The sequence below is a fragment of the Euprymna scolopes genome, chromosome 13 (assembly GCF_053919585.1).
Source record: "Euprymna scolopes isolate OS-2025 chromosome 13, ASM5391958v1, whole genome shotgun sequence".
NCBI classification, from domain to species: domain Eukaryota; kingdom Metazoa; phylum Mollusca; class Cephalopoda; order Sepiida; family Sepiolidae; genus Euprymna; species Euprymna scolopes.
This window is the reverse complement of record NC_136494.1, coordinates 98,796,375-98,823,390: the sequence shown is the minus strand read 5'-3', so window position 1 is coordinate 98,823,390 and position 27,016 is coordinate 98,796,375. Positions and strand designations below refer to the sequence as shown.

At 31.1% G+C, this 27,016-nt stretch overlaps 1 protein-coding gene and 1 long non-coding RNA gene across 14 annotated transcripts in view; one reads left to right on the top strand and one right to left on the bottom strand.

The window, feature by feature from the left end:
- LOC145292108 (uncharacterized) overlaps nucleotides 1–27,016 on the top strand; it is a 163,646-nt gene that overhangs the window by 110,042 nt on the left and 26,588 nt on the right. The gene's annotated exons all lie outside the window — the stretch shown is intronic.
- Nucleotides 16,192–27,016, bottom strand: part of LOC145292105 (LIM and senescent cell antigen-like-containing domain protein 1) — a 314,593-nt gene continuing 303,768 nt past the window's right edge. For all 13 annotated transcript variants that reach the window (XM_080138205.1, XM_080138200.1, XM_080138195.1 and 10 more), the window contains 7 exons: nucleotides 23,867–23,944; nucleotides 22,953–23,048; nucleotides 21,308–21,362; nucleotides 19,425–19,517; nucleotides 19,263–19,311; nucleotides 18,742–18,817; nucleotides 16,192–17,039 (listed from right to left, as the gene is read on the bottom strand). In XM_080138205.1, coding sequence (XP_079994331.1) covers nucleotides 16,925–17,039; nucleotides 18,742–18,817; nucleotides 19,263–19,311; nucleotides 19,425–19,517; nucleotides 21,308–21,362; nucleotides 22,953–23,048; nucleotides 23,867–23,944 — 562 coding nt within the window. In that variant the 3' untranslated portion in view covers nucleotides 16,192–16,924. The remainder of the gene's footprint in view (nucleotides 17,040–18,741; nucleotides 18,818–19,262; nucleotides 19,312–19,424; nucleotides 19,518–21,307; nucleotides 21,363–22,952; nucleotides 23,049–23,866; nucleotides 23,945–27,016) is intronic.

Genomic DNA, 27,016 nt, shown 5'->3' with positions numbered 1-27,016 from the left:
CCTGTTGATCAATCACCCTCTGGTTCGCGGGTGTTTGATGGAGTAGTAGAGTCTGGTGATGTACCATGATCAGGGGAGACAGGAGATTCCAAGTTTGTAGAGGAGGGGTCAGTGACAGGAGTGGGGGCTAGGTCTTCTGTTGAGACTGTTGACTGACGGCCGTCAGGGAAACGAATTCTGGCAAAATTGGGAGTTGCAGATATTATATCTACTGGTTCCACTAGGGGATCTGACTTGTGTTGGCGGACAAACTTCCTAAGGAGGGCCGGTCCTCCTTGCAGCCACTCAGGTAAGGTATATCCGGTGTCCGACCTTCTGGAAAATTTAAACATTCTCTCGTGTGGGGTTGAGTTAGTTGCTGTACAAAGTAGCGATCCAATAGAGTGCAAAGCTATGTCGAGTACTTCAAAAAAATAAAACTGGATTTTGTTTTTGTGCAGAAAAGATTATGAAAATAAAAGTTTTATCATGATTGAATTTCGCATAGTTTTTGTTTGCGGTAACGCAAGAAAATTAAATCGTCTGCTACAATCACTGACATTTTCTGCACATGTAATAATGTTCGAAAGCTCTACACTAGATGAATTCCGGTGTCTTATAATTGAAATTTATGAGTTAATGTCGTTATTCAATTCAATTGTCCTTTCTCAAATTGTTCCTGTTGCTTGGCCAAAATTTGCTTGAGAACTTCTGTGGAGATAGACATTTTTTTTTTCAGTAAATGTTTACTTTAAGTACAACAGAACACCGACCAATAATTTTTTTTTTTTTTTTTGCGGTTTTCGGGGTCGCTGATAGCGAATCTGATATTCAAACCCGTCGCAAATTTACTGTTTGCATGGTATTAACCCCTGAACCCTCGCACTATTTTGTGCCAACTCACTGCCATCGTTTTTGCTATTCTTACATGATGCGTTCGCGCATTGACGCGACTTGTCATATCGTGGAGGAATTTTAAAGCAGACATTTAAAATAACAAAGTTTTCAAAAACAAAATGTAGTTCACTGGTTCATTTTCGTGTGTTACGTAGTTTTTGATGCTTTTTTTAATTGATCTAAAAGTTAAGTTTTCACGAGCGGTCTACAGAAGCATTTTTAGGGTGTTTTTTTTTTTTTTTTTTTTTTTTTACACAGGCATCATCACATTATCAAGGCCAGGAGGCCACTCAAGGATAAGGGTTAAAGAGTGTACATTAGAAATTGGACAATATAGTAATCATTTGTAATGAAAATTCGGTAAATTTGATAACTTATATGGAACGGCTCATCAAGAACTTATTTACGTTAGACTTGAACACAACCATATTGTAGTCAGCCGGAAAGCAGGAAAACGGAAGACAATTCCACAGGCGTGCAGTTCTAAGAAAGAAGCTTTGTTCATGGAATCTACGTTTAGGTTTAGGCACAGATAAAGAGTGGGGGGAATTACTGATAGTGTTTTCAGCTAGACGAGTGTTTCTTGTCAAAGTTAGGCGAGAGGGGACCATAGACTGAAGCTCAGTCGAACACTTTCCATGAAAATAACGATACATCAGAGACAAACTCGCAACATTTCTTCTGTGAGATAGAGGTTGCAGGGAAGAGAAAAGGACATCTCCTACGAGGCTACAAAGTCTATTTTGAACTCAAATGAAGGCAGGACAAGTCCTTTCTAGCAGCTCCTGCCCAAATGTGGCAATAGTATTCCATCCTTGGACTACCTGGCTCTCATATAGGTAGAGAATAGCATCAGCAGTGAGATATTTACCGGATCGATAGAAAGATCCCACCATTTTTCCAGCGGCCTTGATTTGATGTACGTGTTCCATTTAAGATCAGGAGTAATGGTCAAGCCCAGAAGCTTGTCAAAACTTGAGGCTTCCTGAAGACGAGAGCCATTCATTTCAATTGATGCCAGATGTGGATCAGAGTGTTGATGATGTAAAGAGAGAAGCTTGGTTTTAGATGCATTAAAAGTAACCAGCCACTCCTTTCCCTATTGTACTACGTGCTCAAGATCAGAGGAGAGAGAATCGGAGAGAACTTGGTCGTTTACTGTCTTAGATGTGCTACCATAAATGGTAGTGTCGTCAGCATAAATGTCTACAAATGATGTAAGGATGTGATTTGGAAGATCATTACTGTAGATCAGGAAAAGAGTTGGGCCCAGGATGGACCCTGAGGAACACCAGCATTAATACTGTGAGCTTCTGATTTTTGCCCCTCAACTACTACTCTTATGAACCTATCAGAAAGAAATGATTTAATAATTGAGAAGACATTTCCAGCTATACCATAGCTAGAGATCTTGTGAAGTAAACTTTTATGCCATACCCTATCAAAGGCCTTAGATATGTCAAGAGCAATTGCCCTAGAAAGGTTGCCTCCGTCGAGAGATTTGCTAATCCTATGAGATAACTGTAAGCACATATGCTGTAGATCTAGCAGAACGGAAACCATATTGAGTGTCACTAAGAAGGTTATTTTTGTTGAGATGGTTGATTACTTCTCTATTTAACACAGATTCCAGCAACTTACTCATGACGCACAGGAGACTTATTGGCCTGTACTGAGAGGGGGATGAGCGATCTCCTGAATTCTTAAATACAGGGCATACTGATGAAATTTTCCAGGGAGATGGGAAACTATTCTCCTTAAGACAACGTTTAAACAGTTTTGTAAGTATGGGCGCTAGTTCAGGTTGAAGTTTTTTGAGTACTATAATTGGAATACCGTCAGGACCAGTTTCGTTTTTTATTTTTTTTGGAGGGGTGGGGTTTCAATTATAAAACTTGTACAAAATTTAACAAGTGCTTTTGCAGTTTAATTTACCGTGTTTCTGTAAGTAACCCGCCGACATACACCGAGCAGAAGAACTATTTAATTTTTCACAAAAATTCTGTTTACATTGGGAGGTAGGGCAGTGGAGGGACAGGGGCAAGGGGGGGGATATTTCTTGTTATTTTAAATGTCTTTTAAAAAATTGTGGTGGTAGTGAGTGCACTTACTGATCCGCGCTATTTTTTAAATCGTATTTCCAAGTTTAATTAAAGTTTTATGATATGTTTTTTTTTTATTCAATTGTAAGGTTAAAGTATAGAATAAGTACAAAACACCCTCCCCTCCCCATGTTAAGAATGGCTTTTTAAATAATAACGTTATTATTTCAACACGGATCAATAATTGCACTAGTACCAAAATTCTTCTGCGATGTGACAAGTCACCTTAATGCGCGAACGCATCATGTAAGAATAGCATAAATGATGGCGGTGAGTTGGCACAAAATAGTGCGAGGGTTCAGGGGTTAATACCATGCAAACAGTAAATTTGCGACGGGTTTGAATATCAGATTCTTTATCAGCATTTTATTGGTCGGTGTTCTGGTGTCGTTAACATTTACCTTTTTTTCTTTACGTTTTTTTTTTTTTTTCTTCCAATTTCTCGTTGTCAGTTATTATATAGTGAGGTACCGCCGGGGCGCAGGGTGTCCAGCCTTCACGTGGGTATGTATGCAGCATTGCAGCACTAGCAGTATCAGAATTTTGGGGGAGTTTTTGACACCCCTAACAGAAAACTGCAAATAAAATATAGAAAACTCGTAATTCCTCTTTCTAAAGTGGGTTATTTATTTTCTTTATAGAATATGCTTCCAAAATAAACTATTTAAGTTGTTTAAAAAATAATAGAAATATTATTTTTCATTGTTTAAAAAACAGTGTTTACAAAGTGCGTGCGTGCGCTCTGGGAGCCATTTTTTTACGTAATGAAATCAATTGATTTTTATGAGATGAATATTTTTCAATTTTTAAACTTTAAAAATCTATCAAAATTTTCCTATTCGTTCAATTGTTACGTTTTTTTCAGGGTGAATGTAAAATTTTATGCTCTTTCCGATAAACTGAATATAATATTTTAGACAAACGTTGTTTTATAAATTCACCCCCCCCATTTTGAAATGTCAATGAGAATTTTAATAATTAATTTTGGTCGACACGTTTTATATATCACAAATTGAAGATAAAACATGAATAAATAAAATATTCAAATTTAAAACAACAAAAAAATATCACTTATCTGTAAATTTACCGGTAAAGTCCAAAATGTAAATCCTTCTTTTTTCGATAACCACGTGTTTTTTTTTTGTTTTTTTTTACGTGAAAGCTTAATTTTTGTTTAGAATTTTCCAGTCAATATTTTTCGGTCAGTGTATATTTTTATATTTAATTCCTGGTTTCCTTTTTTTCGATATAAAAAAAAAAAAAAGACGAAACCCTATAATGCAGATTTATAGTATAATAAATAAAAAATTCAGGTATTTCTTTAAGATATTAAAAAAAAAAAAATATTACATTGCATATCTTCGTCATTTCGTAATCCGTGTAAATCCAAAAATGAAAAATCCCAGTTTTCATGTACGATAGCGTAAAGGCGCCAAAATAAAAAAAAAGGACGATAAGTTATCTCCCTTTAGAAGTCGGACAAAAACATGTGCTAACTGCTGCCTGCTACTCCAACAGTCCAACACTAAGCATTCTTTTGAGCAGACTTATTTACTTGTCTTTAAAGAATTTTATTGGAATAATGGTGAGTTTTTTTTTTTTTTTACTACACGTATTTTTTTACTTTCTGTAACTGATGAGAAAGTTGTATTTAAAATTTATTTTGACTTTTTAAACTTTATTTGAGTAAAAAACATTAATTTTTCAGGTAATTTCTACACTTTATCGCCGAAAATGTTTCGGCGATAAAGTAAAAGTTACGTTTGCCGTATATATAAATGGTTATTTCCGTTTTCAGCGCCTCCGAAAACCTTTAAAAGTGGAAAATTTGAAGGAATATAATCCAATATCGAGATAGTGTTTTTTTTACACTTATAGGCTTCCGTAGATAAAAAAGTGATAATTTTAACATCCGGTGTCTTTACAACTTTCTTGAAAGACACGCGTTGTCACGATATGTGTTGGAAAAATCCTTCCATTTAAAAAATACATGGATTATAATACATAAATATGAATAAATTCTCATACAGGAAGATTAAAAGAAAGCATATCTTACTCATTAACCAGGTAAGTTCTTTATTTTGCCGTTAAAATAAATATCGTAAGATTCAAGTAATGTTATTGTTCGACAATCCGTGTAATGTTAAGTGAAGAAATTGAAGGAAAAATAAATAAAATTGTTTATTTCTCTATTAAAGCTTTTATGATATTAAAATTTGGTCTTTGCTCGTTTTATTGAAATAAAATTTACGGGTTTACATTACGTTTTCATATTATTATAATCTGATAGAAAGATAGGTGTCTATTCAAAATGGCGACTCGGCTGAAAATTCCCCAAAAATTCTGATACTGCTATTGCAGCACATGATGAAAGAAAATAGCCAATGGAATAATTAGGAACAAATAAAATAATCACTCGCTGTTACATGGCGATACGCATTTATTATGAAGACACACACACGTAACGACAATTCAAACATAATACATGAAAGGTTAGAAGTCCAAGTATGATAACTGAAACGGGCGGGAATGAGGGTCACTACTCAATTTTAAGTCACTCTGTTTACCTCCACTAGCTACTTCCGGTTCTCGTGAGAAGTCACAAGAATTTAAAGGCTAGAACTCTGACAAGGGGGGGCAATTTTGCCCAAAGAAGTAAAGAGTTACTCCCCTTGCATTGTATCTTACCATTTACAAGTTGCTTTGTTTTGTTTTTTGGTTTTTTATTCAAATTTGTCATCAGCTGAAGAAAGATGAATTGTGGGGTTTAGTTCATTGTATTTTGGGCAAATGATATCATGGGATTAAAAAAATCTTTTTTGTTCTTTGTCGCTTGGCATAATTTTGAAATTTGAATTTTTGTTTGTTGACAAGATTTGCGTTCACATGTTCATTATTTGAAATTCAAATTTATTTTGTATTTTCTCAAACAATATCTTGAATTTAATTTTTTTTTCTTTTATCAGTTGGCATAATTTTTTTAGTTGTCCATCTACTGATGCATTTTGTTATTCAGATTATTTTTGTAATGTCAACAAATTTTAAACCTAAAAGGCATTAGTCAAGATTATCTACTTTTTTTAACTTTCGGTTTTCGTTATCCATTTCGCTGGATAATTAGAAATGGTCAAGTGGACAAGAAAACCATTGTTCCTCGATTTTAGGATTGTACCCTTATCGACCATGTATTTGACAGTAGAGATGCAGTATTCTCCTTAGATACTAACACCTAAGTACATGTATTTGGGTATTTTTTAATGTCCACCATCGTAGTTGGATTGGTTTTTTCAAGTTACATAGATGCAATTAGTAGAAGCACGCACAGCTTCTCTATGACTCATCCCCCAACACAGTCACATTCCCAACCTGGCTCCCAGATCGTGTAGATCAGCAACCCTTACGTCTAGATCTACTCCTAAGTACTGTACCTGAGGATTGTGTGACAAAGGTCCATAGTCCACTCAGGAACGATGATCACCTTCTGATCTCGACCTCAAGTGAGGAGCTTTTGCTAAAAATGACAAGATGGTTCAAAAAAGTTTATCAACAAGCCATCAGAGAACACAAATGTTTTATTTTATTTTTTTCAGAAAGCCACAAATTTATTTCACGTCTAGGTTGCCAAGTTTAGTTTGGGTTCGATTGCTTTGGAAGAACGTCAGGATGAAGAAGGTCACTTGGTAGATTGAGTCATGTCTGTTTGTTTGTTTGTTTGTTTGTTTGTTCTGTTTTACGGCATATCAACCACTTTGAGGTCATTTAATGCCGAAGAGTCATGTCTGAAATTGCTAATAAGAAAAGGGTAACCATTTTCCAAGAATATCACCAATATTACCATTTTAAAATATGCATCAACTTTTATTCACTGGGACACTAGAACATAAAGAGGGCCATTTTGATAAACAGAATGCTGTATCCCGGAGTTCTATCTCGGCAGACAGCTTCTAGTGAAATGACAAGAACAGAGTGACATGTACTATTGTGAAACCATGAACTCTAAAACTGGATTATATTTTAGTATTAAACTTGGTTATCGTGCCTTGTTCGGTTGGGTTTGTGCACTTGTGTCTCAACACCTACACAAGTCTGATCATCATCGAACGTGATCAAACTTGGCCTTCGGGACAAGATGTTCTTCAAATGTTGTACTTCAATTTCTTGTTTTCTGTCAGTGGAGGAGAAGTACTACATGACTGAGACAATTTTTATTCCTTTTTTCCTTTTCTCTACGTTAAAAAACGACCCTGGTGTCGAACTCTATCCTGTGGGGAGGCATTGTAAATAGGAACTCTGTATAATGCAAGATATTGCATATACATCTACCAATTTCTGTAATAATAAGCCAACTTTTACAAAATTTTCAGAAAAGATTGATTTCAAACAAATCGTCAGAAATTTAGTACATTTTTAACTAATGTTTTATAAAAAAAATGTTGTCAGTGTAATCACCAGGATTATTAAAGACCTGGTATGATGAAAGATCGATCCTTTTTAAGTTGTAAGACTCTTTAAATGATATATTCTTTGTAAACCAATTCAGTTTTACTTTAGCGCAACGATTTGTGATATCAAGGGAGATAATTTACCTTAACTTATTTTTAGATTTTCTTTCAATAAGAATTGATTTTAACAAAGATTTGCCGTATTTCTTCTATGTTTATTTTGCAAAAATACTTTTCTATTGAGTAATTTAGAGGAAATCAACTTTTCAATCAAAAGAAAAGCAACACTAAAATGCAATTTCATTGGTTATTGGATTTTAATATTTTGGAGAATTTATAAATAAGATTTAAAAATAAAAAGTCAGATTTAGAATGTCTTACACTAAGGAACATATTGTAGACTATATATACATATACATTCCAATCGATGACTGATTTTTGTTTTTACTGAGATTGGCAATGAAGTCCATAGCGCACGTTCCCTGGGTGATTTGGACTTATTAGTACCTTGCAAAATATGCTTTTATTTTGCTATGTTTATGCTGATTACCTTTCCTAGATCGGATCTTTTTTTTTTTTTTTTATCTATTTATTGCCATAAGCGCCCTAAAAATAAATTAAAATTATTTAAAGACAATATATTTTTTAAATTGTGCTGCAATAAAGATATTTATTTGAACAATAACAATAGAATTTTCTATTATAGTTACTTTTTTGTCTTTTATTTATTTATTTTTTTGTTATATTAAAAAAAAGTAGTCTGAAAAACATTTTTTTTTTTTTGCTTGAAACAAATTCTTTTTTTCTTACAATTAGCGTCCCAAATTATCATACAAAAACTATTTTTAGTAAAATAGTTACTTCCCTTAGACGAATCGGAAATTCTTCCGCATCATCACCAGTTTTTTTTTTAATAGTATTTTTTTTAGTTTTTGTGAAAAAATACTAGTAAAACTATTTAAAAAGAATAATTTAAAAAAATGGCGCTGTTTTACAATTTGTCATAGTGCAGAAGGAGACAACCTTCGTTTAATAAGAGATTTAATGAATCTTTTATTAAACGAAGGTCATGAACGAATGAATCTCAGATATTTTTATTAAATCAAAATATTTAAAAAACAAAGCTACGACGAATTCTTTTAAATTAATATTAACTTTGTTCCATTAAAATAAAAATTGTGGCAGCTTTTTTTTTTTTTTAATGTTTTGATTTAATAAGAAAAATATCGTCAGATGGAGCATCTAAATTATGAGATGAAAAAAAAATGGACGAATCTTTTAGTAAACGAGCGTTGTCTCCCTCTGCACAGTGACAAATTGTAAAACAGAGCCATTTTTTTTATTTTGAAATAAAACAGCGACAAATAATTATTATAATATATCGTATAAAATACAATTTTTAAAAAGTTTGAATAAACGCTATTTTTTATGCAATCTATTTTTAAAATTTATTTTTGTTCGTTTGTTTATTTAAAAAAAAATAAAAAATAAAAAAAGCCAGATATGGAGTTTAGGTTGTAGAGATAACCTTGCATGACTAAACGGGACAGCTTTTTAGATTACACCATTATTAGGGGTGTCAAAAATTTCTACAAAAATTCTGATACACCTACACCATTATATATATCAAAACGTGGTTAGAATTTAAATTGATTACAAACATGTATCTGTTTCGAAAGCACTTGCAACATTTTTTTTTTTTTCATAATTTTCAATAGGTTTGTCATATAGGCATTAAATATATATATTTATATATTAGGTACGTGTAAAATGAATGCCGGCTCAAAATGTATAAACATTTTGATCCCTCCCTTTACTTAAAAATTCACCAAAAATCAGCAAATTAACGAATTTTAATGAAAATGAAAGAATTTATTTTTGCTTTTTTTATGAAAATAAGGCATCGTAAATTATAACAATTCTTAAAAATTATTTAATTTTTACAGGAACATTACGAAAAAAGACCCTAAAGTCTGTATTTATGAATTCGATATAACTCGAAGAAAATGAATTTCTCGAACTACCGATGTTATCATTGAATTAAGCATTGTTTATTTAATATTTTCGCACAAAAAAATTATAATAGCAAAAATATTTCTACTCTTTTTGTTTTTCTTTTTTTTTAAATTATAGATTTCGCATAATTTTTATATGCAAGATTTTAATTTCTTTGCTCGCAAGAATGTGAAACTTTATATAATCTCGAACAATAATTAAAAAAAAAAAAAATTAATTTAAAAACAGGAACATAAAAAATAAATTAAAAAATGATAAAAATTGATACAAATGTTCAGAATAGGAATGTATGGATGCACGTATGAGAAAAAACAAGAAATCTGACACCCCTACCTCCTTTTACCATCATGTCTCCATTTTGAAACAGCGTTTCAATTGGCTGTAATTTTGGGTTTCCATATAATCGTGTTTACAAACCTTTATTTGTTATATTTTGGCGAACAGCAGAATTACTTGCTCTTGAGAGCTAATTAAGCTATTTTCTGTACACACAAGATGTTTTTTTTTTAATTTAATTCAATATCTTAGGACTTCACTAATTATCTTTGAAATAGACCCAGAAAACTAATATTTATCTTTTAAAGGATCTTTACAATGAATTTATTTAACTTCAAAATTTAGCTTGCCATGAAAACATTTTTCATAACTTTTTTTTTTTTCATGTGTACAAATATTTTTTTTTCCTTTAAGAAATTAACTTTAGTCTCTAATCTTTCAAATACAATCAAAAAATAGTCAGAAACCTACAAAAAAATTATGATAAATCAGCTTTCAAAACTAGGTCCCTCTATCTTTATACGCCCATTTTTGCTCGTACCTAATATATATATGTACAATGGGGAAAGAGGTGACTTGTTACTTTTAATGCATCTAAAACCAAGCTTTTATCTTTACATCATCTACGCTATGGTCCCCCCTCGCCAAACTTTCACAAGAAACACTCGTCTAGCAGAAAACATTATCAATAATTTCCCCCACTCTTTATCTGTGCCTAAACCTAAACATAGATTCCATGAGCAAAGCTTCTTTCCTGGAACTGCACGCCTATGGAATTGTCTTCCGTTTTCCTACTTTCCAGCTGACTACAATATGGTTGTGTTCAAGTCTAACGTAAACAAGTTCTTGATGAGCCGTTCCATATAAGTTATCAAATTTACCGAATTTTCATTACTAATGATTACTATATTGTCCAATTTCTACTGTACACGCTTTAACCCTTATCCTCGAGTGGCCTCTTGGCCTTGATAAGTGGTGATGCTTATGTAAAAAATATATATATATATATATATATATATATATATATATAAGGTATATGAAGAATGAGGTCTAGTTTTTTGGGGCTGTTGAACGTGGATCAGACCACTGTAATTTAGCCATTGTTGAGAATAGGGATCGAGAAACATTATTTCCAATTATTAGATCTTATATTCTACCATGGATTTTAAAGGGCATAACATCGGCACAAACTTAGATTTGAAAATTCCGATTTTCATTAAATTTGATCTAGAGTCTTTAGACAGCAATTAAGCAAAATTCCCTGAATTTCAATTTTTTTCTTAAAATCCTTTAAGCTTAAGTCTTAAATTTAAGACATTTTCTACAATCAAAATTATGTTATGCATTTGGATAAAAATTACAATAAGGATTCTAGACATAAGATTAAGTATCATTTTATCTTGATTTTAATCTTCTGTTTGAGGAATTAATTTGATCCGTATTGGAGCGGGTATTCTTCTAGTTTAATACAAACAAGTTGCTTTTCATCAAACGGGAAATGATTTTACGGAACTGATGTTAACATGCCCTCATTTCTTTCCGTTATTTTTCTTTCATTTCAAATTCTACTTGCGATAATTGCACTGGCCACATTTATATCATCAGCATAAGATTAATAATGTTAAGATTATTTTGTCATCAAGTTATGCTAGTCAGCTCAGCTCAGTTGATAGAGAATGAGATACTAGTAGTCACGGTTGATGGTAACTAGCATCCAGGTTTCAAATTTCAGGATTAATGGATTCTCTACATCTAACTAAACTGATAAGTCATGAAATAGCGAAATGATTGTGTGTGGAGGATCTTGCGTGTGTATATATATATATATATATATGGCATAATCATGCTGACACAGCAGTTCTCATCAGATTACTGAAGTTAAGCAACAATGAGCCTGGCCAATATCAGATGGGTGACCATTCGGGAATAGCAGATGCTGTAGGTGCTCTTGGCTTATCTCGACATTTGTTTCCATTCATCCTAAAACTTCTACTTGCCATTGGTGCCACTCAGGAGAGGTATGGTTGAAGATTACACAACTCTTGCCACAAAAATTTCATGCATCATCGCTAATGTTTCATGGTATTCATAGAAACTAATGGACGGACATCATATAGCAAGTAGTTTTTTCTTCAATATGAACAACTAAAGAAAACAGACTTTCTTTGCCTGAGGAGATTAAACTTTTTATTTGTGTGCAACAATAAAAATGGGAGTAATAAGGCCATACCCTCCTCCCATAAAAAACAAAAAAATAAAGAAAAAATTTTATGATGTATGAATCCATGACAGAAAGAAAATACCGTAAAGCAAAGTTTAATTTTAAAGAAAATCAGATTTTTTTTTTTTTTTGACTAAGTGACAATTGGCAATCTCTTGATGCCATTTTTGCATGACAAGGGAGATAATTCCAAATAATTCAAACTTTTGCAAGATTTTAAAAAGATATTTTTAACATGAATGTGGGGGAACAGAAAAATTTAGATTCGCTATTAATGATTAGGATTGAAAATTTGTATTAATTGACCTCCAAGTTTCTTTAAGTGCATCGTATCTTATCAAATTCCGAATCTGTACGGTATTTCAAACTGAACCTTTATGTGCATAATATCCAGGTTCAGAACACTAGTCCAAATAATCCAAATATATTTGTTTGCTTTAAAAACGATACAAGTATATATATATATATATATATATATATAATAAACCAACCTGTGTTATATCCAGTCTTTCCAAGATGGTAGTGGGACATCTTTTATTAATGTTTTTACTTTGTTTTATAAAAGGGATGGGTCATTATAATGCTTGAACATTTGTTGTTGCGATCATATTTGTTATGAGAATTATCTCCCTTGTTGGTATTTTTTTTTTTTTTCTTCCGTTCATTGCTTTGTTTTTCTTCAGGAAATTTAAACAAATACCTTGTTTTGTTTTGTTTTTTTTTAATTATTATTCCATTTTCATCCCAAACAAAGCACAGTGCCACTTTCATGTAGGGGGCTACTATCAGGGACATAAGTTGCAGGGATACTATGTAGGAAGTTGAGCAGCAAGATGTCCATTCACATTACACTTGAACTTCTGCATGTCAGTACAGTTGGGGAAGCAGGAACCCGGGAGAAAGTTCCAGAGTCGAGCAGTTCTGGGGAAGAAACTATTAGAGCAGAAGGCTTTCTTACATCTAGGGATCTCTACTGTGTAGGGGTGGGATTTTGCTGCTTGTCGAGTTTGTAGGAGTATTTACGTCCAAAGGATACAAGGGCTTGTAGTTAATCAAAGCATTCACCATTACAATACTTGTAGAACAGGCAGAGGGATGCAACGTTATGATGATAGGATAGAGGTGATGACAGTTTAAGACCTATCAAGTTGGCAACTCTCTTTTGAACCTTGTCCAGGAGCGAAAGACTAGTAGCAGATGCACCAGCAGTACTCCATACATGGGCGAATGGTGACCTTGTAGAGATACAGGATGCTTTCAGGTGTAAGTAGCTTTCTAGCATAGTAGAGAAAGTCCACCTTCGCAGCAGCCTTGGCAATGCTCTTAATGTATCTGTTCCTTGTGAACGTTAGGCTGAGGAGTTTAAAAGAAGTACTTTCAGGTAATGTATCTTCAGTCATAGCTATTAGTGGTTGAGAAGGTTTCCTGTAATTATTGAAGGAAACAAGTTTAGTCTTGGCAGCATTGAATATGACCATCCATTTTTGTCACCATTCAACCACAGATTGGAGGTCATCCTCTAGTGTTTTCGCCATTTCCTTAGATATGTGTTCATTTGTTTTGCCCTTGTGCCTGTTATAGAGTGTGGTGTCATCAGCAAATATACCCAGTTCAGAAACAATTTTATCAGGGAGGTCATTCATGAATATTAGGAATATGTCAGTTGAGAATTGGGCAGCCAAAATTTCAAAATTATTCTGGAGGAAGTTTTAAATCATTTATTTGGGATTAAAAACACACACACATTCACAAATGAAGATATTTACTAGCATAAACTAGCTGACATTAAATTTTATAATTGTTTTGATATTTAAGATGGTGTGAATGTCTTGGATTCTGCAGTAGGTGATGTCAGGCAACATCTCACGTCTGCTTTCTACGCAGTATGATTCCCGGGGTTGATATCAGTTATGTAGACTGCAGACAAATCACTTTTTACACACTAAATCAAAGTCCTCTTCAGTCTACTATACTCCCTGCGTGTTATGAAGTTGACATAAGTGGTGACATGCTGTACATTGCCAAACCACTAATACCAAGTTTCTGATGAAGTATATGCTGAACAGAAATTCAATAACATGAATAACAAGAGAAATATAAAGTTTAAAACTTATATCAGAGCAAAGAAACACATTTTGTAATTAATAGAACTATATTTTTTTTCATTTTAAATAAAACATACAATTTTATCTTTTATGTAAAATTTGCTCGGTTGGTATAAATACATGGTTGAATTCGGAGTTATTTGGCCGTTTCCGTAGAAAACATTATGAAGCAGAAACTCTCTGAAAAAGATGCTGCACTATTTCAATAAAGGTATGTGTTGCTGTAAAATGTAATTAAATGAAAACATTTGTACATAATTTGAAAATTGTTTATTTTTTCTGAAAGAAAACAATTTATTTTCCAAATAATCTTAAAGCTCTGAATGTTCTCCACAATGAAAACAAAATGACAATTAGTAGATTCAATTAAAGTTTAGATTCTGTGAAGGAATCTTCTTTTTCTTTTTTTTTTGAAGATGAAGGGTATCTATGTAAATTTAATCATAAATATTACTTTTCTTGTATTCATTTGTGAAATTCAGTATCTTCTAATAATAAAATATATATATATAAAATAATGAAAGTGTTAATTTAAAATTTTTAAATAAAAATATTTTGCTTGACTCTTCTCCATACTCTTTGAAAATGAATCTTCAGTATTCGTAAGGAATAGGTATTTAAAGATTTCAGTACTTAAAGAGTTTATTCTTTAAAGCAGCAGCAAATAATCTTTAATCAGTTTCAAAAATGTACTAAACAGTTTATAATTTTAGTCACTTTTCTTTTTCATGGAATTTTTTTTTGGGGGGGGGGTGAATTAACTTAATTCTTTGCATGCTTAGTGTTATTTACCTTTTTATATTTTTTAGCTTTCAAATTGTAAACTGTGTTAGCCATTATCCAAAACTATGTACTAAAAATCCTCTGGATACCCATTCCTTACAAATACCAAGGAATTGTCTTCTGTTTTCCAGCTGACTACAATATGGTTGTCTTCAAGTCCAACGTAAACAAGTTTTTTGATGAGCCATTCCACTTAAGTTAACAAATTTACTGAATTTCCATTACTAACGATTACAATATTGTCCAATTGACTACTGTACACTCAACCCTTATCCTCGAGTGGTTTCTGGGCCTTGATAAGTGGTTATGCCAACGTAAAAAAAAAAAAAAATTTAATCGCAGGTTTTTTGTTGTCTGTGATTGTTTGGCTTTATATTCCTATAATTTAATGTTTACTACTAAGAAAAATTAATGTTTAACTAATTATGAGTATTGCTTAAAAATTGCTTACAAAAGTATCCTCTACATTAATGCAAATATTTAAATTCTGTACATATTTAAAAAATTAACATATTCAATTGAAAAAAAGTTTGTTTTTTATTAATAAATTTACTCATCAAAAGTAGCTGAACCGATCTTCTGCTTTGGTTTACCGGATTATCATAAACTATAAAAGTTTTTAAATATTTTCTGGGAACTTGAATGAATTTATTTTCTCAACAATTGCGCACATGGCCTTACTGTCTCAGGAACATGCATTGATAATTAAATTACATATAATTTGATGATTAGAAAACAAATACCAGAAGCAGAAGCCATGTTTTCAAGGGAGGCAATTGATTAAACTCATTAGTTTTTTTCAACAGAAAAAAAAATTCTTATTTGAAAGAATTTGATATTTTTCAAGTAAATGATTTTAATAAGGCCAATGATCTTAAAATATGCAATAAAAACGGGTTTTAAATAGTTGTTCAAGTTCTATTGTTTTGTTTTCAATAAATTTTATTTGCATCACATCCTGGTCTTGATTTTTGTTTGAACAAAGTAGAGAGAAGACTACATTTATTTTATTCAACCTGACTTCTATCTTAAGCTTAGTGTTTACCCATAAAATTTATATAAAAAGAAAATAATTTTAGAAGTTTTGCCAAAACTATGTGAATGTAAATTTGTTTCATTTTAAAATTAAGTTCACATTTGTGTAAATTTAAAAAAAACTTGTTTCGAATAAAATAAGAATTTGAGGGTTTCAAAAAAAAACAAAAAAAACTTGATTTACCTTTTTTTTTTAGGAAGCAGAAAAATCTGATTCAATAAGTTTTCAACACTTAAATAAAAAAAACAGTTTCTCTCTGATTACTGGGGGGAGGGGGAATAAGTTAATCTCCATTACTGAAAAAAAAATAAAAACAAAAGCAAAAAAAAATATATAACTGTTTAAAGCAGCAAAAAATTTGTCTTTATTTTCAAAATTAAACAAAATTTAATAACAGTTTTAACTTTATTATATAAACTGTACGTCTGGAACTTACCAGAATTTTTTTTTTTTTTTTTATCTTTTCATTTTGAATCTGGGAAGAAATTCATTATTGTCGTGTGTATTTAAGTTTAGTGATCTGGTTAACATGTGAAGTTAAGTCACTACTAGATTGTCTTTCAATACGAGGCAGCCAGCGCAAAAGGCAGCAAAACAAACCCACCAAGGGAGATAATCCATGCAAACTACGGAAAGACAGGCTGTTTTTGTTTGCTTTAGTTTTATATATAATTTATATTTTTTTTTATAGATATAAGAGGTTAGGTTTTTTTTTTTGTTCGTTTTTTTTGGTGTGGTAAAAAAAAATGTGTAAAATAAGCAATTTTAACTGAATGTTTTTTTTTTGTTTTTCCTTTTTTTAAATAATTATTGTATCATCTTGTGTAATAATTAGTTTATGAAATAAGTGATTTTTCAATGTTCAATGGACACTTTTCTTTGGTTTCACTGAACATTAAAAAGTCTGAGCGTTTTTATAATAATTATTTGATCGAATTTTGTCTTTAAGGAAAGACGAGAAGGAGGAGGTTAATTCTTACAAGTTTCCTTAAAAAAGAAAATCCATCTAATCAAAGAGAAAAAGTGTTGAATACCAAGGAGAGACAGTTGATCATTTCTTTTATAATTTATTTCTTATTTTGGGCATCATAATTCTTTTTCAATCTCCGTTTTAATTCGCCTGGGAATTTCTCGTAGCAACTTTTACAGACTGGCTTCATGTCAAACTCAAAGAATTTAGTCCTGTGGAAAGAAAAAAAAAATTTTATATTTGCTTTTTTTAAACAATCGTTTCATCAAATAATTTTATTATCACACTAGCTATATCTATCTAGTGTTGTCTGGGAAACTGTTTACTTTATTTTTCTTTGTTCATTGACCGCCATCTCTTCTCTAAATTAGTTTCTTGCAAAGATATATTCCCATTATTTTTACAAAAAATAATTCCATGCAGGAACATATGTTATATGAAAAAAATAGTGCAGACATTTTTAAATTCTAAAAATATTTTTTGTCTTGTTTTAAAAAAAATCTTTTCTTGATTTACTTTTCTTGTCTATAAAGATTGGTCAAGCAAAAGCATTTGCTTACAATATCAGAAGATAGGTAGACTTAGAAAGTGAGTGAATATTTATGACAAATGAAAAGAAGAGGATACCAGTTGTCGGTTTGTGCCAGCAAAGAGAAATTGAGCATTTAATAAATCCAAATGCATTCTGGTGGATTTAATTTCGTAATTATTTATATTTTTTAATTTCATTTTATGTTGCACTTTTAATTTCAACAGAGAATTCTATGCTGATAAACCAGACACAATAGACCACCGAAGGCAACATTTGATACGTTATTGCTGAAATACAGCCTAATTTAATGTGTTGTGAAAACTGGACTTCTATATTATGATTTATACATGTGAGCGGCAAGACTATATGCTCAAAATTATATTTAAATTAGAAATGCCAAAAATTAATCTTTAAACCACATTTAAATAATAAAAATATTTTCCTGTTTGATACAACAGTGATGCAGGATAAAATTACTGTTTTTATTTAGTTCATTAATCATAAACCAAACCAGTAATTACTGTCTGATTAATCGTCTGTTTAGATCATTTGTAAATACAAATCAACCATTTTCTTTACTCTATCATGACACTCACATAAAAGTTATTTCTTACTTGACTTGCTTTTAAACGTTCATATATTATTATTCTTTTGTGCATCTACCTCCCAAAAAAACTCACATTCATCATATAAAAGAACTGTTACATGTATTTTATTGCTAGTTAAGCAAGATCATTACTTCTAAAAGAATGTCAAAAATAGATTGGTTCAAGCTAAAAGCTAAGTGGTCGACTATACTCAAGGGCTCCCTTTCCATTAGTTTCTACACCAAGGTGTAGGGGAGTGTACCACTCTATTCTCAAAATTACTCCACTTGCTCTTGATCCTCCTCTTATAATGCTGAAATGGGCGGGGGGGTCAAGTATCATTTCTTAAGTCTTTGGTAATAACTTGACCGATGATTACCCCCCCCCCCCCGGATATTAACTGGTTCAAATGAAATGTAAATATGCATGAATCAGCATGGTATAACTTTTTGATCAGTTTCATTCGGTTGAATGGCACTGGCTTTCTGACTTTTTTCGAAAATCGGGTACTTATAAGAGTTACATGAAGGTTGCCAACATCATCCATAAGTAAAAGCGATGTTATAGAACCATCAAGATTTGAACTTATCAGAACCAGGTTGTCAGTCTGCAACTGTTATTCAATTCATTACTGATTTTTCTTGGGTTCAAATGAATATAACTTCAGTTTTTTTAAAACCTTATATTTGTTGTGATGTTACAACAATTTAATGTAATTTAATTTAAGTTATTTTGGAAAATTTTGTTTTGTAGAATAATTTCTACAAATCATAAAAAAAAAAAAGATTCACTTACTTCTGGCTCATTTTCCTGTCACAAACTGAGCAAGCAAAATGGTTGACACACCAGGCCTTGTTGAAAGCAGTAAACACTGACAAAACAAAGGAAAACATGATTAATACAAGTTAAAAAAAAAAATATTACAATTATACACTAATTCAGTGACATTTATAAAAATATTAACACTAACATTATAAACCCTTCAACTCCAGCAATGAACATAAAAAAAAAGAAAATTAACAGCTCAAAGAATGATCAATTTTACTAAAAATTACAGAAATTCACTTCAAAGTTAAAAAATCTGAATAATTGTGTCATCAGCCTTGAGTTGAAAACCAAAAAACAAATTCTTTCTGATTTTAATGCGTATGTGGAAGATATGTTATCTTTTGATTATTCGTTACCAAATATCACATTCCTAGATATAATAAGCTAAAAGTAGTTAATGGATACAGATGAATCTCTTTCGTTTTGATGTTTACATATAACGTGACGGTTTTATCTCTAGCATTTAATAAATAAATGAGGCCACTTACCGTCACCAGCGACGATGTTGTTACAAACAAAACAGATATTTCCAAATAACTGAAAACAAAATTAAATATCAAAATCAGAAAAAAATAAAAAAATAAAATAAGTAAATAATCAATTATAAATAAAAGATCAACTTGCAAATAAGTTTTTTTTTTCCAATTTACCTGGTGATAATGATTTTCGCAGTAGGCCAGATTTTTCTTCTCATAATATCTTGTGCCGAGAAAAGGCTTTTCACATTTGGCACAAACAAAATGCTGCAGAAAAATTAAAATAAGACATTTAAGATTGACTCATGGAAGAAGAAAAGCAAAAATTAATGCTTGCATTAAACCTCTAGGGACGCCTGTGCCATATATGGCACAATCGTAATCAGGAAGATTAGAGCCCAAGGTGACAGATATGGCCCATTTCATAACTTTCAAGTTTTTAATGATTTCACTTTTTTTTGTTCAGATTCATGATTCTTGATTCAATAAAATCTATAATTTCAAATTTCAGAATTTTTGTTCAAGTATTAATATGTACAGGCCCTAGAGGTTAAACATCTTTTTTTTTTTATTAAATATCATAAAATTAGAAGTTTGCTATGTCAATAATATGTGGTAAGTATCTAAAAATCCTGTGAGTAATATGGGCACATTATTTTTTTTTTTTTTTTAAATGTTAACATTCAGAGGGTGCGCTTACTCAAACTCACACCAAAACAAATTTAATCCTCTAAACTACTGAATGGATCAGTATGAATGTTGGAGTATATATTCTAGAAAATATGCTGAGTAACATATGCTTTTATTTTTTTTAATCTTTAATGAACTGATCATTATGAATGTTGGAATATATATTCTCAACAAAATCGTAATATAGACACATTATTATTTTTTGTAAACTTTACCATTTAAGGGTTGCACCCATCCAAACTTAGACGCACAAAAATATTTTTAAATAAGTTAAATACAAAAAATTTAGAGAAAAGAATTTCTCTACATCAAATTCTGAATAATATCAAGACAAAAAAAGATTGATATGTCAATATGTGTGTGTGGTAAAATCAAACTATTGAACTTATTATGGGATATGTATTCTAAGCAACAGAGTGAGTAATGAGTGCAGATGATTTACCTTTTTTTATTGCCTATACCCATCTATGGGACAGATATTTTTCTGACATATATAAATATATATAGCCGTCCAATTCAACTATTATTTACACATCAACCTCTTCAATTATAACATCACATATGAACCAAAATTGGAATAAGTTGCATTTGTAAACAGAATTTTTTTAATTAAATTGGTTTTATACATTTTTTGTTCACAAAAATATGATACAAAATATGAGGATCATTCCAAAAGTAAAGCCTCCTATTTTTTAATTAAAAAACGTTGAAGAGTTACAAAGACAGTAGTTGTACCATTAAAACAAGCTACCTTTTGGGCTTCAGAATTTATTTTTCTACATAGTCACCACAACTCTCAATGCACTTTAGCCAGGAATTCAATTACAGATGTGCTTCCGATACACATCCCTGACAAGGGTTGCTTTCTTAGAGTCTCACACTGTTAATATCTACAACAGAGAGATGAAACTTTCAGGCCATTAATACATAAGTTCAGTCATAACAATGCAATTTGGAATCCACTCTGATCCATTCAGGCAGGATAAAAAAAATAGTGAGGTATAACTTTTGGATTGCTCTTCATATGCATAAGAATTCCCTGATTACATAGAATAACATGTAATGACAATCTGTTCTATAAACACTAAACTCTACCAGAACTTTGATTGATTGATAAAATAACAAACTTTATTTCATATATGCCTAATAATGTTTGAAAACAAACCATTCTATGTTGTAGAAATTGTGATGAGAATCCTCTCTTCCTATGAAAATATTTTTTGTAGCAGTATGCTAGTATTTTTAACTTGAGGAAAATGAGAAAAAAATCATTTTGAAATTAAATATAGATGAATGGATTCTATAAAAAGAAAACAAGTGGGTGGGGCATTAATAGTCTTCTTTAACAATGTGAAAATCAAACTTACCTCAACATGCCAATATTTTCCTAAGGCATTTACTACACGTTCTTCAATTGGTCGTCTGAGAATGAAAAGAAAGGAAAGGGAAAAAAAGAAAAAAAAATTTCTTATTCTTGAAAATGTGTTCCTAAACTCAGACAAAAATTTGTTTAGGAAAAAAAAAAAAAAAAAAAAAAAGTTTTTACTAATCATACATGATTGTCTGCAATACAAACAATTGTTGATTTTTTTTTTTCTGCAATACAAACAATTGTTGATTTTTTTTTTTTTCTGGAAATTATCACAGACAACTTTTCTCTAAATTTTTTACTACATTGAATAAAGTTAAATAGACTGCAAAATATTTAATTGATGAGCATAAAAATATACAATGTCAATTGTTGAAATTTTAACAGAATTTTAAGTAAAAAATGCATTTATTTATTTTAACAGGCAGAAATTGTGCATAAAATATCAGCAGTAGTGATTACATAGTCATGTTGACCTGGCAATCTTGGCACATTAATTTAGCTGGTTTCACTGTATACACAAAAAGATGTGATACATACACAATATAATTTTAAATACAATTAGACAAGTTACTTTCAACATTTAAATTATTTCTAAGTAACATTAAATAATGTTGTAGACGTATTCTCCTCCCATTAAAAATTACAAATTAAACATGCATACTAGAGGTCAAAGTTTACAGTTTCCTTTGAACTAAATTACACACACCCACCATTAAAAAGATGCTAGATAGTGAACTTTGATGTAAATTATAAAGGTGCGTGCTCAGAATTTTTTACACATTAAAAATACTTAAACTTGCGAGATTTTAGAAAGCGATTCTTAATGTTGGCCATTGGGAAAACTCAAATTTGCTTAAATGATTTTTTTATAAAGATAAAACTGTGTTTTTTGGAATACAATATTTTCTTTCTATCATGGATATAGACAACATACCACCTTCAAAAATCTTTTTAATATAAAAGGAATTTTTGGACAAGCACAAAATTAGGTGTTCAAATTATGCTATAACAAAAGCATATTTCCTAATCAAAAACAAAAGTCACATCAAATGTGCAATCTGTCAAGCCAAAAGATGCCCCAGTTTTTCTGTATTCCATCAATTTTTATTTTTGTTGTAGCAACCATAATATTACAAATGTTGCTTTACTTTATTGAATGCTTAAAAATATTTACATTATTTGACAAAGATTTTTTTTCTCTCCAAATTTATTTTCTTCATCCTAAGCATATTGTCATTGTTTGAAAGCAGCAAAGAAAACATTTAAAATCAAAAGGAATTGGGTTAAAAATGTTTTCCAGGGTAATTGATGTAATAAAAATTCTCACAAAAGCGTTAGTGTACGTGTTTAGCATATCAAATACAGGTATCGCAGAAAAAAAAAAAAAAAGTGAAGTTTTTTTTTTTTTTTTTTCTTTTGCATGTGTCATTAATTTGCATATCAAGGAAATATCTGCTTTGAGAGAAACAAATTATGGAGGTCAGAGAGTTGAGTGTTTGACAGTCAAGAGATTTGTTGGTGTAAATTGCAGGTTTTGTGAAGAAAAATCTTGGGTGTTTCCTTTGGGGATTACAGTAGAAAAAAATAACAACCGATTGTGCGCACAGTGAGAAAATCTGGTACAGCATATTTTAACTTACCTACAGGCCCCACAAATCGGGATACCCATCTTATCAAAGCAACGTAAACAATACAGTTCACCATTCTTTTCTCGGGCATCAGCTGTTAGTTCAGAACTGAAAAGAAAACATTTTTAAATTGATTCAAAGTACACAACTCTTGATAAGAAAAACGAGTTTACAATTTCAAATAAACATTTCTTTTTTGTTTTTCTTAAAATAAGATTCAATTCAAAAAATTTAATTTCACTATGCATCACAAAATTAGAAATATGCTTAGCTTTCAAATTCAAAGGTATTTACTCGAATTTATTGTTATAAAGTCTAAAGAAATCTTGAGAATAATAAAACATTTAACTGCAAATAATAGGAGGGTTATTCCAAAAGTAAGGTCTCCTATGTTTTAACTAAAAACTAAAACATTGAAGAGCTACAAAAACGGGAGTGGCACCATTAATACAAGCAACCTTTTGTGCTCCAGAATTTATTTTTCTACATAGTCACCTCCATTCTCAATGCACTTTTACCAGTCTCTTTTCATGACTCAGGCATCCAAAGCGTGCTTTGTCATTCACATCAGTTGCCACTCTGAAATCGACAAACCCATCTCCTGTGCTGACATCAATAGAATTGGTTTCGTAAACATTCAACAAACGCTGGTGAATAGTGATTGGTTCAATTTTATCTGTATGGAAGAATTCAATGACACATCTGCTTCTAATACACATCCATAACAGGCGGTAGCTTTCTTAGTCTCACACCATCACAAAATATAACACAGATGCAACTTTTCAGGTCATGAATGCATAAGTTCAGTCATTGTAACAATGCAATTTGTAATCATCTGATCTATTTGGGCGGAATAAAAATAGGAAGCATTACTTTTGAAACATCCTTTGGGAAAGAAAAAAAATTGTCAAAAATATGAAACTGACCCGCAAGTTTTACAATTGAAATGGTAAGGGTGGTATGCCTCTTCTTTAAATTTGATGTGGCCTTCTTCAATTATGGCACTAAAATTGAAAGGAAGAAATTGATTTTGAAATTAGACGCATTTCAAAGTCAAGCAATAAGAATAGGAAGAATAAAATGAAACCTTAACATTGAAAAAATCATTTTTACAAAAAAAAAACAAAAAAAAAACATTTCTCAATTTCTGAACAAGATTTTATCATGGCATTCAGTTGAACTAAAAAATTAAGTTACATTTAAAGACTTAAAAGTTAAACAAATTCCACCCATTTTAATGGAATACACATGGATCAATTATATATATATATATTTATATACACACACACACTAGCCAGACCCGTATATCGACCTTGTATGGTGGAAGTATGCCCGCCACTTGTATAAAAAAAAAATCAATTAAACTACGGTTGTTAGAGTGAGTCACTGGCGCCCGTGGACAAAATTAATGTACTGTGGTGAAGTACCAATGTATTTCATATATATTTATATGTTAAAGAGTTTAGTTTCCAAATAATCTAGTGTATTTTCTAATGATTTGTTTGTTAAAGAAAAAAAAATTACTGAATTTTATTAAAAGAAATATGTCGCGTGAATAAAATTGTTAGCAAAAAATAAGTTTGTTTTATTTCATTCAATAAACTTCCGCATTTTTCTTTCGGCATAAAAAAAAGACACAAATGTTTAGGAGCTAACCTCTTCAATTTAGTTAGGACAGAAAACGTTTTTATGTGTTTAGGAAAAATTTTAATATAAAATTTGTAAGTATTTGGGAGCTAAACTCATCAATATGTAAATACATATGAAATGCCTCGTTTTGAAACACCACAGCAGTTTAAGATCACAGTGTAGTATCTGTTCTAATGCTACACTTCACCTTTTCTGTTATCAGTCAGTGGAGGAGAAATCCTTCGTGACTGAGACAATTTTTATTTTTGCTCCAATCCAGAGTGCCTCTTTTTGGGGAGCTGGATTTTCCCCATATTAAAAACTGACCTTGTGTCTAAGTCTACTCTTATGTGCAGAGGCAAGTAAATAGAAACAATGTACACGCAGGTTAATGGTATAAGAACTCAGTTTTGTAATTTTTACAAAGGTTATTGTCGAAGAAGACGTCATCGTTTTTTGGGGTTTTTTAAGTTTTGAAGAAAAATCTTAATATAAAAGTTGCAAGCTAACTCCTCAATATAGAAGTACATATGTAATGTGTAGTTTTGAAACATAACCACTGTACAAGCAGTGTGTTTTATGGCAAAAGAACTCAGATTTGTTGATGTTTTTATAAAGACATAGTCATGGAAGATGTTGGTGTTGTTTTTATGTGTTCTCAAATCTCAATATAAAAGTTGCAAATATTTGGGAGGTAAATTCTTCCATATATAAATACATATGCAATGCATAGTTTTACAACACCATCAATGTACATGCAGTGTGCCTCATGGTATAAGAACTCAGATATGTTGTTTTGATGAAGGCGTTGTCATTGATGACAAAGCCGGCACTGTGTTTTTTTTTCTGTGTTTAAGAAAAGATGAATGATAATCTTATTGTGGATATCTATTTTAAAATTTGTATTAGAAAGCAAGTAAATAGGTTTTACTTAGTTTGTTTAATGATTTTCTATCTCTTATATTGTTACATCTTACCTATGCATTAAATAAATTTGAATCTTGGCCCAAAGGTATGTCTCCTAATGACGCCATATTTTAATGTTAGTAGTGTTTGTTTATAAAGTGAATAACTGGATTCCGGAATATGAGAATTATCAGAGCGCAGCATTTGGAGAAGGAGACTTTATTATTTATGAATGGATATTGGGAAAGATTATGGTATGTCTTTGTATCTATGAGCCAGTTATGAAAAGTGTAATCACAGTATTTGTGGAAAAAGAGAATTGGTCTCAGTGACAACTGGTAGCGATGGTAGGACTAAATATTTACAAAGAAAAATAGATGTTGTGATTGTGATGGCGTTGTTAGTCAGATGCAATGTAGCATTTTATTATCACAACTGAATGTGTCTAAAATGGTGTTTGAAAGCTACATAAGATAGTGGCTAATAAGGTAGATGTATTGAATTTATATGTGGCATCTGTTGTTGCAAACCTACGATACTTTAGTCTCGAGGGGAATTTCTGCAGTCATTTTATTATATATAAAGATAATATAGTCTAACTACGCTGTTGAGCAGCAAAACACATGTATGTATAGTACTGTCTTAAAAAAGTAAAATTAAAATAAATTTAAACCTATGTTACTTCCGGTTTGGTGATGGGCGCAACAACACGTCACTTTTTTTTTTCACTTTCTTTTCCTCCTTCGCGGTACAGGTTCGAGCCTGCTTATTGCTCTTACTTTTATTTATTTTTTTATGCTTGCAATTTTCCTTTCTTTTTTTTTTTTTTGCTCAACCAACACCCCCCCCCCCCTTACACACACCTCTTTCTTTTCCACATTCGCGTCATGAGTTCAAGCCTGCCTGCCTGCCTACTACAACTTTTTTTCTTTCTCAACAAGAAAATTTGCTCTACAATAATAAATATGAAATCTACACAAATTAAAATATAATATTTAAGTGTATTTTACGATCAGCCAAAGCTTCTAGTTTTAAAGTAAATTTTCGTTTATTTAAAATGCCAGCCAAAATACTGTGTTTGATGTTAAAAGAAATCATTTGTATAAAATCTTTAATTCATAATTTAATAAAGAACAAAAGTTTTGTATCCTGAAAGAATTTTAAATCAAAACTTATGTTTCTGAATTTTTGAGATGGGGATCGATTATTTGTATTATTTGGATTCTTCGAACTACTATTCTCATTTTGAGTGTGAACTTTATGACCCGAATTAAATGTATAAACTATGCTGTAATAAAAACGTGCTTCCCAATTAAAGACATGTATCATCACTTGCAATTTTGAATCCAAAAGATGGTTCAAATTTTTCTGTATTCCATCAATTTTTTATTTTTGTCATAAAAAAAACTATAAGATTGCAACTGTTTGTTTTATAGATTGCATCTAAATATGAGAACAGTAATCTGAAGAATCCAAACAATACAAAATTTGTATCTATTATTATACTAAGACAGAGTCAAATGTTTGTTTCCCTAAGGCAT